General features: G+C 49.7%; 1 protein-coding gene across 1 annotated transcript in view; it reads left to right on the forward strand.

The window, feature by feature from the left end:
• Positions 1-21222, forward strand: part of ADD2 (adducin 2) — a 100151-nt gene that overhangs the window by 48454 nt on the left and 30475 nt on the right. Inside the window, exon 2 of the mRNA XM_039527828.1 lies at positions 20372-20602. Within this exon, the coding sequence (XP_039383762.1) occupies positions 20405-20602 (198 nt within the window). The 5' untranslated portion in view covers positions 20372-20404. The remainder of the gene's footprint in view (positions 1-20371; positions 20603-21222) is intronic.

The following is a 21222-nucleotide window of genomic DNA, read 5'->3' on the forward strand; positions in this document are numbered from 1 at the left end:
TGGGATTAAATACCCCTTCTGTCAAATGGTCCTTGGCTGGGTCCTCCCCAGAAAGATTCCCATGCTGTTGATCGCAAAGGGCACCCATTTCAATGACAAACAGCAGGGTTAGCCTGACGGGAGCATACCACAAGGTGGGTGTGTGCAGCGACCCATACCTTATGATACGCACTTTGTCTTATTAAATCCAATATTTATCAAGTACGCAACCCCTTGCAGGAGAAGGCTATGTGGATAGGTGTAATTCTGCACCCGTGACTTTTCCACGTTAACATTGGATTGGAAAATAATTGCTGGATTGTGCTCTCGGTTGGAATCTGTCTGCTTGTGGAAAATATTAGCTGAGCCCATGTGCCAGGGAAGATTTAATGGAATAAACATAAAGGTTCAGATCCTTGGTTGTGTTGTGCAAAGCCCGGCTCAGGAAGGGTGTACGACTGTGCTTCCCCAATCCTGGGGTGGCCATTCCCTGCTCCACTCCACGGGTGTAAATTAGAGCAGCCTTCAGTCTTCTCTAAAATATGCCAAGTGCTTTTTGGTCCCAATGGGCTGTAACATCAGCAGTGTATATGGAACACTTCGCCCCACTCCTCCAGCTGCAGCATTGATGGTTGTGTCATTTGAGTCACTGAGCTGGTTTCATGCCATCAGAGGATTCCCCTATGGAGGGGGCATCATCCTATGGCTGGCCATGCCCAATTTAGGGATGCTTGGCACTGAGAAACCACAGCATAAGGCAGGATCCGAGCCAAGCACTGAATACAGGGAGGCTCAGACTTAGAAAGGTTGCCAGCTAAATGTGCCAGGACAACGTACCTGCGCAGCTGTTTCATACACGCAGCTTAGAGTATTTGCATGCACAGTTCTGCACCCCAATATTGGTTGTGCCTGGGCACAATACAGTCAAACCTCGCAATAAGACGCCCCGCCATAATGCGAAATCGCATATAATGCGATCACAGTTTGGCTCCCCTTTAAGGTATAATACAGTACAGTACTGTACCAATGGTCCCCAACACCATGGCAGGGGAGAGAAGCTGCAGCCGCGCACCTGCTGGGGACAGAGAACTCCGGGGCTGCGGGCGCCGGTGCTCTCTGTCCCCGGCAGGCGCAGGGCCGCGGCTTCTCTCTCGCTTCAAGAGGAGCCGCGGCTCCCCACCTGTCAGGGACAGAGAGCACCGGCGCCCGCAGCCCTGGAGTTCTCTGTCCCTGGCAGACAGGGAGCCGTGGCTCCTCTTGAAGCCGGAGAGAAGCCGCAGCCCCACACCTGCCAGGGACAGAGAGCACCGGCGCCCGCAGCCCCGGAGTTCTCTGTCCCCGGCAGGCGGGGGGCCACAGCTCCTCTCCCCTGCTGGGCACTAGGCACCAGGGGCACCTCAATACATCACTTTGGGGACCACTGAAAAACTGACTGGTTTGAAACCCCACTATACCGCGACCCCGCATTTAGCACGATGGAATTTTTTGGACCCCAAAGGTCGCGGTATAGCGGGGTTTCACTGTACTCTGTTCTGCTTGCACAAACTCAGATGTGTGCAATCATTGGAAGTACAATTTCGGCCCCCATGGCTAAGGTTGCTTCAGTAGATGGCTGAGCCACCCAGGCTGCAGGAGAGGGGAGTGAAATCTCCATTGTGATGCATTGCCTCTGGTGCAGGTGTCCCACCACAAGCTATGACTTCCTTAGTGGTAGTTGTTAACACCTGCCCTACTGCAACCGGCTGATGCTCCATGGGAGAGATGGGCACCATGGAATCTGCCTCAAAAACTCCCCAGTTATGCCACTATTAACACACGGAATGAAGCCTTCCCTTTCCTCCGCTCATCAGTTTAACCGTAGCCTTCGCGGTCTGCGATGGCCAAAGAGTGGAGCAAAATGTTGCTCAGGGCGATGTCAAGCTTCCTCTTCAGTGATTCGGGTTCAACCAGAACAGCCCAAGATGGTGGCTGTGAAGTGAGCTGCCTTCCTTGTAATGCAACCGGAAACACCGCCAGCCACTCTGTCATCTTTGAGCCCAAGGATATGTACCCATTTCTGGAATCAGGACATTGCATGGGGGCCTCTTGTATCTGGAATTCCGACGTACCCTGCAATCCATTTTTGGAATAACCTTGTAGCAGCTGCATCTGCAACAGTGTGTTCATAAGAACCACAAATAGCCTCTGCTAGGGCTGGTGCATGCAAAGCAACCAGTAGAGGAAAATTGGAGAAATAAGAAAACATGTATCTCCAAACTAAATCCTTGATCCAAAGACTCCTGCACGTTGGGGGTGCACTGATCTAGTTTGAGCCAGTCTCTAATCCAAACTCAACTGGCAAACAGTTTTCTATCGCTCCTTTTCAATTATTTCTAGATGAAACAGCTTTCCTTCTCGCAAACCCATTGCACCGTCTGCAAAACCTTGTCAGGAAACAGTGGAAGCCTCTTAAAACTATGCATAAAGGACACCAACTAATCGGCCATTGCCTCATATGTTCTGCCTGCAAAATTGCACATCTGTTTGCACTAGCAAAATGCCAGGTGATCTTGGTTTGCATGCAAAAATGGAAAGGACACAATTTTCAACGTGCATTTTCCTAGGAGCAAAATTTGGGGCTGGCATGAGACCACCGTAACTCCATGCAGGTGATCTGGTAACATGAATGAACCCCTCAAGCATCTCAAGCCCTCCAGGGGATTACAACCTAGCCTCTGTTTGTCAGAGGGTGGAGATGGATGGCAGGAGAGAGCTCACTTGATCATTACCTGTTAGGTTCACTCCCTCTGGGGCACCTGGCATTGATCACTGTCGGCAGACAGGATACTGGGCTGGATGGACCTTTGGTCTGACCCAGTATGGCCGTTCTTAACCTTTCATTCCTCACCAATAACTGCAATAGTGTTACAAACATTGTTGCCTTGTGTTAAAAACGTGTTCCCTGCAGTAGCAGCCTCTGACAGCTCCTGGTTCTGCCAGAGCCATCTAGGATCCAGAAAGATCCAACCCATTTGTTTTCCTGCTGTGGAAATCCTGTCCCTCAACCATCCAGCCACCATTGAGCAAATATTCCTTGGCCGCGTATTGGATGGACTGAGGATACAATATCAGATTGGCTGCTATGCTGGAGGCCGCTGAAGTCCCCCGCTATGGTTATCCACAGAATATGCATGGCTTGAGCCCCATGGCACTGCAAGCTTCTCCCATGCTACCCTGCCAATATTCCCGACTTCTAACCCCTGCAAGGGGGCAGTCCATTCTGCATGGCTCAACCCTCCTCTCAGACTACCTACTAGGGGAGCAATTGCAATCTTGGGGATGGGACCACTTATCCACTGGCAACCACCCTGAAATGAACCCATATCACCTCCAACAAGCCACCAAAACAGGAACTTGATGGCAATGCCTATCAGCCGTGCCTCACCAGGGCCAAATTCTTTATTTGCTTGCATTTCAGGCATTGGGTTAAACTCAGAGCTGGCTGTTAGAGGTGCAGCTGCAGTGGCTTGAATGGATTTTACTCCACGTCTGAATTTGCACCACCGACTTCATGCACCAGGGTACTTCAAATGTAAGGCGGCTCCTCGGGCTTGCCCACAAAGTGTCTGACTGGCTGATGAGACACAGCTGAACAGTATCAGACAGCTGTGTAGTTTTAGGTCTAGACGCGGTTGTACTCGGCCTCCTTTTAAGAGGTGACTTTTTTTTTTTAACATCCATGCCATGGCATGAATAATTGATCCAAATAATTAAAGATATTGGCTGAGACAAATAGGCAGCAAATACTTTATCCACAGAAAAGGCCAGGACCTATGGAATGAAGTGGGTAAGAAGCAAAGCTGTGGGCACTGCAAACCCTGCTATGTCTGCTTGCTATGCAATGGCATGTGCCAGGGAACTCTTAAGCAGGGAGGTAGAAGTTCTTGTCCTGAATGTGGCTCTTCTCGAAACCCAAGGAGAAGACACACAATGGGAGCCACAGAGGGGTGTTCACGATGAGACCCAGAGGTTGGCAGGTGTGTGTAGGTGGTGGGTAAGTGTGCCATGACAATTGGCCGCCTCTTATTTATGTTCCTGACAGTAATGCTGCGTTTACAGTGTGTAATGTGCTCTTTGGGGAAGGGATTGTCTCTCACTGTGTCTAGACCAGGGGTGGACAAACTGCAGTCTGAGGGCCGCATCCGGCCCTTCAGACGTTTTCATCTGGCCCTCAAGCTCCTGCCAGGGAGCAGGGTCCGGGCTTGTCCTGCTCCGGCGCTCCAGCAGGGGAGCAGTGTTGAGGGCTTGCCCCGCTCCTGCAACCAGCTCCTACATGTAGGGGCAGCCAGGGGACTCCGCACGCTGCCCCTGCCCCAAGCACTGCCCCCGCAGTTCCCATTGGCCAGGAAGCATGGCCAATGGGAGTTGCAGGGGCGATACCTGCAGATGGGGCGAAAGGGGGGACATGCCCCACTGCGTCTGGGAGCTGCTTGAGGTAAGCGCTGCCTGGAGCCTGCACCCTGACCCCCCCCATGCCCCAACCCCCTGCCCCAGTCCTGATCACCCTCCTGCCCTCTGAACCCCTCGGTCCCAGCCCGGAGCACCCTCCTGCATCCCCAACCCCTCATGCATAGCCCCACCCCAGAGCCTGCACCCCCAGCCAGAGCCCGCACCCCCTCCTACACCCCAATCTCCAATTTTGTGAGCATTGATGGCCCGCCATACAATTTCCATACCCAGATGTGGCCCTCAGGCCAAAAAGTTTGCCCACCCCAGGTCCATACAGTACCTAGAACAATGTGGCCCTGATGGGACCTTTTTGGTGCAACTGTAATACAAATAAAAAATAATAGAAGGGAAGAACTGTCTGAGCCTGCCTCTGTTGGTGTATAAAGTCCAGCAATTAAAGAATATGGCAGGCTCCCAAATTAATGTGAAAAGTAGGGCTGTCAAGCGATTAAAAAAATTAACAGTGCAATTAATCACGATTAAACAATAACATACCATTTATTTAAATATTTGGATGTTTTCTACATTTTTAAATATAGTGATTTCAATTACAACACAGAATACAAAGTGTACAGTGCTCACTTTATATTTATTTTTGATTACAAATAGTTGTACTGTAAAAAAACAAAAAAATAGTATTTTTCAATTCACCTAATTAATACAAGTATTGTCGTGCAATCTCTTTATCATGAAAGTTGAACTTATGTGCAAAAAATAACTGCATTCAAAAATAAAACAATGTAAAATGTTAGAGCCTGCAAGTCCACCCAGTCCTACTTCTTGTTCAGCAATCACTCAGACGAACAAGTTTGTTTACATTTGCAGTAAATAATGCTGCCCACTTCTTGCTTACCATATCACCTGAAAGTGAGACCAGGCATTCTCATGGCACTGTTGTATCCGGTGTCACAAGATATTTACGTGCCACATGCGCTAAAGAGTCAAATGTCCCTTCATGCTTCAATCACCATTCCAGCGGACATACATCCATGCTGATGACAGGTTCTGATCGATAACAATCCAAAGCAGTGCAGAGTGATGCATGTTCATTTTCATCATCTGAGTCAGATTCTACCAGCAGAAGGTTGATTTTCTTTTTTGGTGGTTCAGGTTCTGTAGTTTCCTCATCGGAGTGTTGCGCTTTTAAGACTTTTGAAAGCATGCTCCACACCTCGTCCCGCTCAGATTTGGGAAGGCACTTCAGATTCTTAAACCTTGGATCGAGTTCTGTAGCTATCTTTCAAAATCTCACATTGGTACCTTCTTTGTGTTTTGTCCAATCTGCAGTGAAAGTGTTCTTAACATGAACAACATGTGCTGGGTCATCATCCCAGACTGCTATAAAATGAAATATATGGCAGAATGTGGGTAAAACAGAGCAGGGGACATACAATTCTCCCCCAAGGAGTTCAGTCACAAATTTAATTAATGCATTATTTTTTTAACAAGCGTCATCAGCATGGAAACATGTCCTCTGGAATGGTGGCCAAAGCATGAAGGGGCATACGAATGTTTGGCATATCTGGCACATAAATACCTTGCAGTGCCGGCTACAGATGTGCCCGCAAATGCCTGTTCTCACTTTCTGCTGACATTGTAAATAAGAAGGAGGCAGCATTATCTCTTGTAAATGTAAACAGACTTATTTATCTTAGCTATTGGCTGAACAAGAAGTAGGACTGAGTGGACTTGTAGACTCTGAAGTTTTACATTGTTTTGGGTTTGAGTGCATTTATATAACAAAAAAGTCTACATTTGTAAGTTGCACTTTCACCACACAGAGATTGCACTAAAGTACTTGTATGAGGTGAATTGAAAAATACTATTTCTTTTGTTTATCTTTCACAGTGCAAATATTTGTAATCAAGAATAATATATACTTTTGATTTCAATTACAACACAGAATAATATATATATATATATATATATATATACATAAATAAGAGGCAGCCAATATATCAGGTGATATATATATATATATATAATATGTAGAAAAACATCCAACATATTTAATAAATCTCAATTGGTATTCTTTTGTTTAACAGTGTGATTAATTGCAAATAATTTTTTGAGTTAATGGCGTGAGTTAACTGTGATTAGTGAAAAGCACCTGTAACTCCCATTTGGCCAAACCAGGCTTAGATCAATTAATGCGTTCCTCTATCCTTTTGTGTATTGATGGCCCTCAGCACACACTGGGAGGCTACGGTATGTAGGACAAACAGATTGTGTTTATTGCAAACTTCTCTCTAACAGCCGGGTGACTTGCTGCGTCACTGTTCTTGGTTAATGACAATCTGGGGGTGGGGGGTTAGCGTGAGACTTGGCCCTGAATGCTGAAAAATGCTTGTGTCTGATTGGCAGGCAGTGTGGTTTGCTCTGATCTGGGGGTGGGTGGGATCTTAACCAAGTGCCTTCCTAAGGGACAGAAGCACTGGAAGTGCTGGCATGGTCAGAACATTATGCTCCGGTGTCTTAAGAACAGGGGGATGCTGGCAGATAAGCACTGGAATGGGTTACCCAGGGAGGTGGTGGAATTTCCATCCTTAGAGGTTTTTAAGGTCAGGCTTGACAAAGCCCTGGCTGGGATGATTTAGTTGGTGGTGGTCCTGCTTTGTGCAGGGGGTTGGACTGGATCACCTCCTGAGGTCTCTTTCAACCCTAATCTTCTATGACTCTAATGTTTGCCACTGCTGTTTACCTTCCATTTAAAAAATGTGCTATGCCACTATAATATGCTTTATTGATGGGACTGCTAACCCTATGCTGCTGGGATGTTGTTTTGCTGACAAAGGGCAAAGAATCGAAGTCTTAAAACACAATCACAGCATTTTCTATTGGCTGAAAAGAAAACCAATGATTAGATCTACTTCACAGCCAGGATAGTGGAAATGACCTCTTGTTGGGAGCTTAGTTAGTGTTTCTAAAGAATTCTGAAACCCTCTGAGATGAAAGGACCGTCCTTATTTCAGAGGTCTGTGTGCAGTCAGTATGTTTGTAATCTGCTTAAACTCAACTGGAGTCTCACGTTCTAGGTTCAGTCTCTTTCAGCCTTAATAGGGATCTTTCAGAAGTCTTATGATAGAACCAAGGAACGTGTTTAACCCTCTGCTCTGTGGGGAAACATTCCTACAGACAATGGGTTCTTCTTGGATTTGATTGTGCGAGATACCGAGCCTTGGAGGGGCTGAGTGACCCACAGCTCCCGGTGAAATTAGAGGAGGTTGAGTGTGCCCAGCACTTTTAGAACTGGATCTGCCACGAAGGAGCGTTGAGCCTGGAAATTCAGATCCAAAATAGTTCAGAATCTGTTCAGAGTTGGGGTTCTGATTCAGGCCTATCTGGATCACATCTGAATTCCTTCCAGCTTTTTTTGTGGGTGGGGGAGGGGAAGAAGAGGTGAGGGGGAAGGTTTAAGATCCAGGGGTCATCTCTAATTGAGACATTGGAAATAGCTTGCATACTACTATTTCACTAATGAAAGTTTAGAACCAGTTGTCTTGGGCAGTGGGACAGCTGAGTGCTGCCCCTTCTGTTCCACTCCCCCTAAATAAAAAAAAAAATCCCACCCTGTGGTTTTGCACATCCATTTCAGCAAACAGCTGAGTTTTGAACCTTTGCATCCCCTCCTGTGTCCCACCTGTCCTGCTTGAGGTTAGGATGGAGCATCACAAAGTTTCTGGGTTTGGATAAAGAGCCCCCCTGCCTCAGAGCCAGATGGCTTAGAAAGGTTTTCCTCTGCCCGGCACCTCTGTCACTTCTCTCCACATTACGATTCTGACTGGGGAATGTTTTGCCCTCACTTCACACAGATGTCAAGGGGGGAGAACAAGTCCTTAGAATCCCCCACTATCCATGACTCTTCCAAGTGTCTTCAGCATGGTTTATCTGCTCAGTCCCTATGAAAGTCAATGGATAATGCAGCCCTATCTGTCAAGGCTCAGCAAAAAAAATATTACTTGGGATTCTTCCAGGTGATTAACACTTGCTGGTGAGCTGCCTGCCCCTGGGCTCCCGTTTCAGAGCATTTTATCAGGAATATAATGAAAATACCTTTATATTAACAGTTGCATTAGCCACTGTGGTGTTTTTTATGGCCTCTGGTAGCCAGCAGTGTCCTAGCTTTGGAGCCTGGTGGTTAGCTTTTGGTGCGTATGTGAATACTACAGACGAGCATGAACGCAAAGCATATTTGAAATAGGCAGCAGATGAGTGAGATTGCCATACTGCTATGTGCCACCCAGGTACCTGATCCTGTGAGCTGCTGAGCCGGTCCAGAAAGGTGCCACTTAGTTGAGGGTGCTCAGCACCCTTGGGATGCACTTAGCACCTCTTCAGCTTAGGTGGTAGCTGCTCATGTGTGGCAGGTGTTGAATTCCTAAGATTTAGGTTTTGCGTCAGAAGACTCGAGGTGATCTCTCCCAAGGAGCATTCCCAAAGATGGGTAGAGATCAGCCTGCTATTTAGCTAAACAGAACAACAGTTCCCGCAACATAGCTCCCCGCTGCCTGAAACACAGAGCTTGATTTGCAGGCTGTAATGAGCACGTCTGATATAAGGGGCTCCTTTCACCTCCTCCTTCGACTGGATTAGGTATAGTACATCTCTGGGCTGGTGTAGATCCTACCTGCCTTGAACTAGCAGGTCCATTGGAAGGCAATGACCAGCGTATGGACACAATTGCTCTGTGCACTGACAACAGGCTATATACCCCCAGCCTCACAGCCCTGGCTTTCTCAAGGGAGATTTGCCTCTCCATTGTCTCCAGGAAACTGATGTTTGTCTTAATGTGACTGCACATGTTGCAAACCCTGCATGTGAGAGGGCTGATAGTCTAGCGCATTGGCAGTGCCTGTGCAGGAAAATAAAAAGTGTGGGTAAAATTGACCCTGCTTCAAAAAATATCCCCTTTGTTTCTGTTTTTGAAAGCACATCACGTGGCTGCTTTTCATCTTGAGCCCACGTGCTCCAGGACACACAACGAGGAGAACTGATCCCTAAGGGCAGCTTCACACAGCTCCTGTCTGGGAAATGCCAGAATCGAAAAGGAGCTTGCCAGAGGCCAAGATGGCCTGCAGGTCGGGGAGGGAATACACCGGTGGATCCCAGGGGACCTATGCAAAGACACTGGTGTCAAAATGATCAAAGATGCCAAGCAATGAGTGTGACACAAGATGCGTGGTCCTGTTTGAGCTGATTCCCTGAGGCTCTCCCACTCGAGCTAAAGGGCAGCTACTCGCAGGTTGATGAGGACTCACCCTCTCCTTACGTGGCACTCGGAGATGCATCACCACAAAACGTCTCCACCGCAGGTGCATGTGGGCGATTGGTTGTTTTCTCCATGCGGTGGGGCGGCTGTGCAGGTGGACGTTATTCGTGCATGCACTCGTCTTCTGCATGGGCCTTTGGCCTGTGTTATATCTGATGGGCCCAGTTCACTACCCCGCACAGACCAAGGGGGTTGGCATTTGCACTCCCAGGCAGTGAATCTGTGTCCCATGCAGATGCATGAGAAACACTGCCAGACTCTTGGCTATAGTAATCTGCACTGCACTGCACTGGAACGTACTGCACTGCACTGAAACGTGGGTCTTGCTAAAATACGTGGGCTGCGTTCTCTTCTTTCTTACACTAGAACAAGCCAATTGATTTCAGTGCCTTTGCTCCTCAGTTTCCAGGTGGAGAATTTGGACTGTATTTGTTTGGTCATACAGGATATGTCCACACTGCAGTGTAAACCCAGGGCTCAAACTCAGGCTCAAGCTTAACCCCCTTTCCATCCACATACAAATCATGTTAACCCAGGCCTTGGACCCACAGTCCCAGGACCCCATGGGGGTTGAGGGCTTCAAGCCAGGACCAAGGGTTCAAGCCCTTTTGCTTTGCAGTGTAGACGCAGCCCCACTGGATTTATGCTCTGGGAGTCCACCAAAAGTATTCCACAATCCCACAGGCTGATTTTATTTGTCCTCTGGACAGTCAAGTTTGGTGGACGGTCCTGGAGTGTTCACTGCTCCATGAACAAATGGCAAGAGCAGCCACATTTGGGGAGGGGGCTAGGAAGTCTAGGATGTGGGTGGCTGGACCCAGGCCTGTATAATGCAGTGTAGATACTGGAGTCCTAGGCTGGAACCCAGGGTTCAACAATTCCTAACCTGGAATTCCAATTTAGTGTAGACGCTGAAGCCTTAGGTTAACAAACCCAGGGTCTGCTAATTTGCATTCTACCAACCCTGGGTTTACATTGCAGTGTAGACGGGCCCTTTCATGCTAGCTGAGGGGCCTTCTCCACATGTGGCCGAATCCTGTGGTATTTGAGGAAGATTCCTTTGAAGCAGGGATCAAGATTGTGTGGTGGAAGAAATCATAGAATCATAGAATATCAGGGTTGGAAGGGACCTCAGGAGGTATCTAGTCCAACCCCCTGCTCAAAGCAGGACCAATCCCCAACTAAATCATCCTAGCCAGGGCTTTGTCTGTGCATCCACATCCCCTTCTTCTCTAATGCTGCAATCCTTCATCTGCTCCTTGTGCTGCTGACGCAGGTTTGCATAGATCAATTGAGTGAAAGCAAATGCACCTGGTTCATATGGGTATGAATCGCTAATGGACAGCGGAGACTTTGTGAAGTTCATGCTTTTAAGCTGCTTGTTTGTCAAGATAGAAAATTATTTTTTGAACATTACTCCCAACTCTCTTCTCCTCGAGCGCTCAGTTTGTCGGTCTGTCTATGTATATCTTTCTGTAGCATCAGAGTGTCTTATTGCATGGTGAGGTGGGAGGGATTTTTCAAGCAGGACCATTACCTGTGCCATACCAGATTGCACCACCAGCCAATCTAGCTGGATCACTGCTAAAAGCAGAATGCCACTGCCTCACGTTTCTCAGTGGGCGGAGAAAACCTTCAGCAGTCACCGCGGTGCAGTTCTGTACATGGGGATGGAAGGAGAGGAGCGAGTTTATTCCTGACCACTACCATGAGTATTGTTTAAGCCCTGAAGCATGAGATTTGAAGTATCCTTAGCCAACTAAAATGCAGATGTTACTAGAAATTGGCCCCTGTAAGAACTCTGATGCAAGCCTTCCTTCCAAAGCTCCCCTCCTCCCCTGCATCAAAGAAATCACCATATGCCCCTAAAGATCCTGGATTTAACATCCCAACTCCTTAAATTTTACTGTTTTTAAAAATCAAATTATTTTCAGTTTGCTTCCTGGGTTTTGAGCCTGTAGGGGTTTATCTTTCTCTGCAATCAGAAAGTCTAGAAACTTTAAGTGAGAATTTCAGAGCTCATTTTTCTTTTTTAATTACATGCTTCCAGGAACTGGGACTTAAAGAAAGAGCACCAAAAATGATTAGGGGGCTGGAGCACATGACTTATGAGGAGAGGCTGAGGGAACTGGGGTTATTTAGTCTGCAGAAGAGAAGAGTGAGGGGGGGATTTGATAGCTGCTTTCAACTACCTGAAGGGGGGTTCCAAAGAGGATGGAGCTCGGCTGTTCTCAGTGGTGGCAGATGACAGAACAAGGAGCAATGGTCTCAAGTTGCAGTGAGGGAGGTCTAGGTTGGATATTAGGAAACACTATTTCACTAGGAGGGTGGTGAAGCACTGGAATGGGTTACCTAGGGAGGTGGTGGAATCTCCTTCCTTAGAGGTTTTTAAGGCCCTGCTTGACAAAGCCCTGGCTGGGATGGTTTAGTTGGGTATTGGTCCTGCTTTGAGCAGGGGGTTGGACTAGATACCTCCTGAGGTCCTTTCCAACCCTGATAGTCTATGATTCAAATATTGTGAGACTCAATGATCAATCACAAAAGGTGGCAACACTGGAAAATGCTGAGGAAGTTTGGATCTAAAAGCTGTACAATGGGCTGAACCAGAACACTGATGCTCCAACCACCCTAGAAGGTTTAATTCAGCTCTGAATGCAGATTTAACCGTCTCTGATTATTACTGGCTATTGAATGCTCCATCTGCTGCTTACATCTGGCTGCAGCACCTCCAGGTGCAAAGAGTGCACTGTGGCTCAGCGGTGGAGCCTGTAGAGCCGAGCACAGCCAGTGACTCGGGCCACGTCGCATTTGGGGCTGCAATGGTGGGAGCATTTCACAGGGCTACCCAGGCACGTTCCTCGTTCGCCAGGGAGCCACAGCATAGATTCTGCCACTGGCAGACGGCAGTGAGTTAGCTTGGTGCTGCAAAGCCACTCAGTGTGCTTGCTCAGTGCTCTAAGCAATGGCCCCACCCCAGTATGCTTTCCTGATTAGCCTCATCTTCCCAATCAGTCTGTGCACAACCCCCCACCCAGGCTGGTTCTTGGTTGACGAGGCCTAAAGAGTCCAGCAGCATCCAGCCAGCTTTATCACCCCGGACATCTGTATTTAGGCAGCAGGCGGTCGCACCATGGTGCTGCGGTACCTTAAGACCCTGGGTAACTAGGCAACAGGTCTGATGCTCCTTTCACTGGAGCGGAGGCGAAGGGAAATGACTCCGTTCTGCAGATGCTGGGGGAAAGACTTAGAGAAAGGAGGAGACTGACCTCCCCAAAATAGGGACCTTGGAGCCTGTGGCTTTTGGAGAGGAGGGTCGTGGGCACATAGGTGGTCAGGATGTACCCAATACTAGCCCAGCCTTGCATTTCCCTTGCTCGGTGAATAGAAACTGATTGCTGGGGTGCAAAATAAAAGGAGACGCTGCAGCTGCTCCCCGCGGTCCTCCAAATCCTACCACCTGTGTCCTCATGCTGCAGCGATAGGGTGTCAGAGTGTAGCACTCCTCAGGCAACACTGGAAGCATTAAGGAAGAACCATCAGGCTCCACCATGGAGCCTTCCTGACCCCTGTTGTGATCCGCTGACATGCTGATGCATGAGGTTTCTTTACCCTAATCCAGTGCTGCAAATATTATTAGTGGTCATGAAATGATCCAACCACAGGTTGTTTCTAGGAAGGATAAGATGTTGGATCAAGTCCGTGGTCCATCCAGTGCAATATGCTGGCGCTTTAGAGGAAGGTGTCAGAACCCCGCCGTAGCAGATATGGGCAGGGCCGGTGCAACCATTTAGGCGACCTAGGCGGTCGCCATGGGTGCTAGGATTTGGGGGGCGGCGGTTCGGGGATGGGGGAGGGTGCAAGGTGGAAGTTTCGCCTAGGGCGCGAAACATCCTTTCACCGGCCCTGGATGTGAGATAATCTGCCCACCCACATACATTGGGTTTCATCGTTCTCTGACCATTAATGCTGACAAGTTTTTGGTGGGTTGGTAAACCTTGTGCTTCCGGAGGTAAGCCAGCCTTGGACTATCAGAACTCTGGATAGTCTTGTTATCCATATAAATGTGTACTCCCTTCCTCAGTCTTGCTGAGCTCTTGATCTCCATGATGGCCTGTGGCAGTGAGTTCCACAGTTACAAGTTGTGTGGGAAAAAGTTTCCTTTTTCTCCGTTTTGAATTTGCTACCTCCAGGCCCGTCAAGAGAAATTTGGGGGTTGGGGCCCCACTGCGGGATGATAAGATACTGGGCTAGATGGACCCTTGGTCTGATCCAGTAGGGCCGTTCTTACATTGTTATTGAATAGGCTTTTGCTCTTGTGTTAGGAGATGGGGATAACAGTAGTTCCCCCTCTCCCTTCTCTAAACTACTCATTAGAGTATGTATTTCTATCACGTCCCCTCTCATTAGTCTCCTTTCTAAGGGAAACAATCCCATTGTTTTCAATCTCTCTTCATAACGGTTTCCATACCCCATATCGTTCTTGTCCTTCTCTGAACGTCCCCTAATTCTGCAGTAACAAACCAGTGTGCTCCTAATGGGACATACACACAGGCCAGGTCCTGTGCCCAGGCTTTCGGCCAAGCTGCAGTAGCCAGGCTCACCACAGGGTGGGGCTCTCGGGGGTGGGGGAGGAATAACCCTACCCACCAGCTCAAGGGTGCTGTAGTAGCCCCCAGTCATTCTGCCCGTGCCCTTTGGGGGGCGGCTTATGTTGTGTCAGTAGCTGGAGGATCCACATAGCGGCTGGTTAACCTCTCCTATCCCAGCTCCTCCCTCAAGCCCGGTGAGGGACGCAGAGCTATGAGCTGGGCTTCATGGAGCAGCAGGCGCATGGAGCCTTTCAGAGTTCCTACCCATTCTTGTTGTACATCAGAACCACCCCACTTCCGATGCTTTTGTGGAAGGCGATGCAGCAGCAGAGGGGGTCAGGAGTCACCTCTGTGCGTGCAAATGCTGACCAATGACTTGAGCCGCTCGAGGCCGGGGCTTCTGAAAACATGGGCATATGGTTTGCTCTTTCACCGCCGATGGGGGAGAGGAAAAAAATGTAACCAAAGCTGAAAAGAGCTGGGGAGAATCAGTGGCTCGTGTGCGCAGCAACTGGAGCAAAAAGGTGGGGAAACATTCCTCGGGGGGGCATTTGGTCTACAGCCTGGAACTCAAGCCCAGCTGGCAAAGATAGACCCTGGGTTGTGACTGCAATGTGCAGCATATTTTATTATACAGGCTGAGAGCTTTCCCCAGAGGACATCATGAACAATTTGGCAGGGAAGGGGGAAAAAAAAATTTCTTGCAAGGTTTGATTCCCTCCCCCCCCCCCGGCTTTTTTTGGCTACTTCTTTGTAGGCAGAAATCTCATCATAGCAACTAGACGTGGCTAAGGCTTCTCAAGCTGTTTTAGTCCTCTAAATGAAGGGTTGAGCCCTGCAACGTATATTTCTGGAGCGGCCTTCACCATGGAAACCAGAGAGATTTTTCACTTTCGCCAAAGAAGCAGAGAAGCATGGGGAAGAAACGATCAGAGTTTAAATCCTTCAGAGCCCGGTAATCCCCAGCATTCCCTGTTGCTGCTGGAGAGAGTTTCAAAAGACAGGAAAGGTGCACTGATTGCAAGCATCTGCGGGGTGGGTAGAGGAACAGATTGAAACAAAACAGCCATCAAAACATGCTGGAATGAAGAGACGTTTCCTTGCGCATGTGATCACAGGGTGGTAAAAAGGAGGAGATCCGTTTAGTGGAAGCAGAATGGGCATTTTATTACTAGGATCAAAATAATGCAGCGTGTCAATATCTTAAATCCTTGGCTCCTTAGCTGCTGTGAACTGCCATAGCCTCACTGACTTCCCTGGGGCGATACTGATTTACACCCGTCTCTAATATAGCAGCAGCACCAGCAGTGGAGCCCCCCCTACTCTACTGCTTTGTGTGCGTGTCAGCGAAGCAGGGTGCAGCTGGGTTAGCTCGTGGAGAAGGTAGGTGTGAAAAGTCAGGACAGGGGGTGGGAGTTAATAGGAGCCTATATAAGAAAAACACCCAAAAAATCAGGACTGTCCCTATAAAATCGGAACATCTGGTCACCCTAGGAGAAGGCCACGATCTCTAAGGGAGAGCAGAGTAGGTGGCTCTCCTCCCATGGAGTCAGCACTCTGTTCTATTCAGGTTCTTGAACTGTGCTCATCACCTTGGTATCTGAGCGCCTCACTGAGGGTGCAGGGTGGCCACGTCCCCCAAACAGGCATGGCAGTCGCACTGGGTATGGTAAAGAGCTTTATTCTGGGGAGAGTCCATAGAGAACTTCACAACGTAGGGATATTCTCAGCCTCACAGCCTCCAGCCTGCACTGTCCTGTTAATTAACGACACACCTGAACTCCTTACCCTTGTCTGTCTGGAATCAGTTGCCCTTCGGCTCCCCCACAAAGGGATGTTGGGAAGCGGGCACTGCCTTGCTGGACATCATGATCTCTGGGGGTCATGAAACATCCCCTGGCATTCATCGTAAGGGCAGGAAGGTCTGCCTCAGTGTTCTGTAGTTATTTGTATTGTGCAGCCGCTTCGGAGCCTTGTTTCCTGGCACGTCCCCATCTGTCTGTATCCCTCTGTTCTCGCTTGTCTTATCCTGAGCTTGTCATCTCTGTCTTTTTGTGCTGTGTTTGTACAGCGCCTGGCACCAGGGGATCCTGGCCTCTGGGCGCTACAGCCATTCAAATCTTAAATAATAATAATAGGAGCCAGGTCATGACTTCCTGCCAATCTGATCACCTTGCAAAGATGCAGTTGCTTATGATAGTCTTCTTCACCTCCTGCCCTAACCTGTTGTGTAGCATGGCTATGCACTGCCTCACTCCACCCCAGAAGTGGCTGCATTTGCATGGGGAATGAAAGGACCCTATATAGTCTTTAGAGCTCTGTAAATGTGAACAGCTGCTGCCGTTGCTTCAGCAGCATCCGCTTGGAGGAAACCAGTGTGCACGCAGCAAAGCCAGGCACTGGCAGATGCAGAAATGTCAGCCGCTGAGAGAGCTGGGGTGTGGCAGAAATGCTACTGGCAGGGAAGAGCCTCGCTTCTCGCCCATGTGGGCTAGCTGCCAGCACACGTGGGCTTTCCGGCGTGGCTCCAGCAAGCCATTCTAGCTCCAGTGTTCCACCCCCTGAGTCTTCTCCAAGCTGAGTGCCACCTCTGCTGCTGGTACTAGCACACGGGCAGATTGCATGGGTGCACAGATCCTTCCCTGATGCATTCTGCAAGGGCCAGTGGAAATCAGAAAGGATGCTCAGACTGCTCCCTCCTCGGAGAAGGGAGGAAGTTTGCGCCACCCTCTCTCAGCGCTGCACCCTCCCCTTGTCTGGGCAGTGGCAAAATGCCATGAGAGCTCTGAATGGGTCTGCCAACATCACATTTTCCATAGCCGTGCATTGCCCAGAGCCGTGGGGGTGCTGTGTGCCTGTCTGGCCTGTGCAGTCTGGCTTTAGTCTAGCCTGTTAATGCAGGGCGACCTGTATCCAAAGCAGCACATGTTTCGGTGGCAGTGGATCCGTCTCTGACAGCTCACCTGAATGGCTGGGCCGCAGCTGAGGCTGACAGTGTCAATCAAGGCTCCTGCTTAGTTCAGGAGAGTCAGGCACGTGTTGCCTTTGCAGTTTTGCTAGTGAGGGAGGAGTCATGGGGTGCAGATGGGTCTTATGCAACATACCAGTTTTCTATTGCAGCCCGTTTCTAATTCTTTCTAATTGCAAAGTCTGTGCTTGGCGGAGGGGGCAGGCAGGCAGCCGGACAAGCTCAGCAATCAGCACCAGGGGAGCAGAGCTCGGTGGCAGCAAAACACTTCATTAAGTTGGATTTTCTCTGAGAAAATCTCCAGCCCCCTCGGAGAAGTCAACATCTCGGGATTCGTTTATGAGCCGAAATGAGGCTTTGCTCTTCCAAGCGGCACTTAAAAGCTTTGGAATTAACAAGACCGAAGCAGAACTTTTGGAGACATCTGGATCTGAATCTAAACCCCGTGGCCTGTTTTTTCCCCTGCTACGCTCATCCCTGTAGTTTGTGTCTCAGCGAAGTCTGAGGCCGTCCAGCAGTATCATTTCACTCTAGCATGGGCCATGCAGATCCCTAGCTGTAGACTGTAGTTTGGGAGCAGAATGCGATCCCTGACTTCACTGGGGGCATTCCCTGGTCCCACCTACATCTCTGTTCACGTTGCACTAGCTAGAAGCCTGCAGGCTGCGCTATTGCTGCAATGAGCCAGTCCCCTTGTATCAGAGTAGCAGCCGTGTTAGTCTGTATCCGCAAAAAGAACAGGAGTACTTGTAGCACCTTAGAGATTAACACATTTATTTCAGCATGAGCTTTCGTGAGCTACAGCTCACGTCTTCGGATGCATAGAATGGTACACACAGACAGGAGATATTTATACATACAGAGAACATGAAAAGGTGTTATGCATACTTCCACCTTTTCATGTTCTCTGTATGTATAAATATCTCCTGTCTGTGTGTTCCATTCTATGCATCCGAAGAAGTGAGCTGCAGCTCACGGAAGCTCATGCTGAAATAAATGTGTTAGTCTCTAAGGTGCCACAAGTACTCCAGTCCCCTTGTAGTTAAACACCCATTAGCACTGGGACCTTTTCCCCCCCACCCTGCTATTCAGGGTCCCTGAGCTCCTGTGAAAGGCCCTCCCTGTAGAGCAGGTGGAGGTTTAAGTCTCTGGGGCTGTCTCCTGCCCTCTCCATGCTATAAAGGCTGCCTTGCTGTGTGCAGGCTGCATGATGCTAGCCTGCTGGCAGCTTGCAAAGAGCAGATCTCGCCCTGGCTGAATGCTGCTCGCAGTGACTCGTCCATGGCCTTGCTGCTAGGCTCAAGCTTTCTGTGTGCTCTCTAGGGGCTAATCACCATTGCAATCTCAGACTGGACAGACTTAGCCCTCTGTACTCAGCAACGTGAGCTGGGAAGATGAAAGATTAACCCTTAAAAGACTGGTTCTTGGAAGGAAGCATCCAAGTCTCCCGGCCCTCAGGCTCCAAAGAGTTAACATGCTGATGCATGTCTTCCTTTCTCTCCCTCTGGATTGAAGCTGAGAGATGTTCCATGCATCCAGCCCCTGATGGGACCAGCGGGCCCCCCCGGTCAGGTTTATCGCCCTCAGAAACGCCTGCATAACACCCTCCGCAGGCGCTGCGGAAACCGGATTAACCCCAGCGCCAAGGGCAAAGCACGTGCGTGCTGCAGAAATGGAAGCCAGGGTCGCTCTGCAGCAGAGCCACTGCTGTCTGTGAAGACACTGCCCTGTTCCCTGCATGAGATGCCCATAGGGAATCTTATTGCTGTGACCCCAGCTTGGCTCTGTTCCGAGCGCCGACGCACAGGATGCTGCAGAAAGTCATCTCCTTGGAGCCAGGCCAAGGAGGGGACTCTCCGGGCAGGCTGCGTCGTGCCACTTGTTAAATGCACAGGCCTGAAAATGATCAGGAAGCAGAGAGGGGACTCTGAACTCTGAGCACAAACTCTAAAATCCCGGCCTTAATTAAGCCTGCTGATTTGAGGGCATAAAGGCGGTTCAGCACATGAGCGCATTAAGCTTTCGCTTCTGGAGGAATGGGTTTAACCGCTGGTTTAGATCACAAAGAAGTTGTTTGGTGGCATCTCATCTTCCTCCACCTCTGTCTTAATCACAAAACCACCGCGTGGAAGGACAGGGGAGCCCATTTCTGTTTGAAAGGCTCAGGAGCAGAGCAGCCGGGTGTGCCGCAGGTCAGGACTGAGGTGCATCGGGGAGCAGGCATGGGACTGCAGGGGGCGCTGCAGGACAGGACTGAGGTGCCATTGAGTCACAGGCGGGCTAGTGACTTGCCCGAGTAGAGCAGAGCCCAGGTCTCCCAGCCACCGGACCATCCTGCCTCTTTGTGGCTGGTTTGAATAACTCAGATAATATGAACCTCTAGTATTCAAATTATTCGAGAAACCATAGGCTCTGTTATCATAGGGTAGCCAGGTGTTCAGTTTTTGACCACAAAGTCTGGTCAAAAAGGGGACCTGATAGTGTCAGATCTACTGACTGGACACGCAGAGTCCAGTTGTCCCCCACGCCAGCCCCTACTCAGCCAGGGGCACCTCCTACCTGCATCGGGCAGCTGCAGCTCCCAGCCCCAGCTCTGCAGGCGAGTCCCTCCCGATCCACACAGGGAGGTGTGGAGAGAGTGGGGGGAAACAGTGAGTGCTGGAGGGAGGGGGAAAGAGGAGCAAACTGGGTGCGGGGCCTAAGAGGAAAGGGACAGGGCAGGAGTGGGGCCTCGGGGGCAGAGGATGGGCAGGGGCGGGTCCTTGGGGGAAAGGGGTGGGGAAGGGGCGGGTCCTCATGGGAAGGGGCGGGGAAGGGGAGGTTCTGGCATTCCTGCAGGAGTGTCCATTTTTTAAATATTACAAAGTTGGCTACCCTATGTTATCAACATAAGGGAATCTGCATGCCATGCACCCACCCCCACCCCCCGCATCCCATTATTGTTAACTGAGTTGTACATCATCCACTATCCCCCTGGGCAACATTCAGAATGGGGTTTTTTTATGTTGCTGTCAGAGGTGCAATAAACACACATTCAGTCCTGCAGGCAGCTCTTGACCCTTTCATCTCTCCGCACAGGTACCAAGAAGTAAACTCTAGACAGCCGTGAAGATGAGCAACGAAACCACCCCGGAGGCGGTCTCTTCCCCCCCGGTCTCCTCCCCGCCCCCCCAAGGACAGCGTTACTTCGATCGGTTCTCCGAAGATGACCCGGAATATCTGCGCATCCGGAACATGGCGGCCAATCTCCGGCAGGACTTCAACATGATGGAGCAGAAGAAGCGAGTCACCATGATCCTACAGAGCCCAGTGCGTAGAGAGTGCCTGGAAACTGGCCAAAGCGAGGGAGTGGGAGTCAGAGATTGTTATCCCCTGTTCTGTCTCTGTAGCCTAAGACCTAGCGTCTCCACTAGCGGGCTCTCTAATACAGGTGCCTCTATTTATTTGTTTGGAATGCCCAGCTCTAGAAACCAGCTGAAGTCAATAGGAGCTGCGGGTGCTCAGCATCTCTGCAAATCAGACCCACTGAGCCACCAAAATGACTGGCCAGATTCTTAAAATCTCTCAGCATGTTGGGTGCTGAGCCCTTCTAAAATCTGGTCTTAGGTGTCTAAAGTTGGACATCCAAAAATGGAGACTTCCCCCTGCCTCATTATTAAAAGCCCCTTCTGCAAGCATGAGAGTTGAGGGGAGGGATAGCTCAGTGGTTTGAGCATTGGCCTGCTAAACCCAGGATTGTGAGTTCAATCCTTGAGGGGGCCCCTTAGGGATATGGGGCAAAAATCTGCCTGGGGATTGGTCCTGCTTTGAGCAGGGAGTTGGACTAGATGCCCTCCTGAGGTCCCTTCCAAACCTGATATTCTATGAAGCTTTCTCCTCTTGGATTGGTCACCGGGGCATGCCCTGTGCTTAAGGGATGGAGCATAGAG

This window comes from Mauremys reevesii, linkage group 2 (assembly GCF_016161935.1).
Source record: "Mauremys reevesii isolate NIE-2019 linkage group 2, ASM1616193v1, whole genome shotgun sequence".
Taxonomy (NCBI): domain Eukaryota; kingdom Metazoa; phylum Chordata; order Testudines; family Geoemydidae; genus Mauremys; species Mauremys reevesii.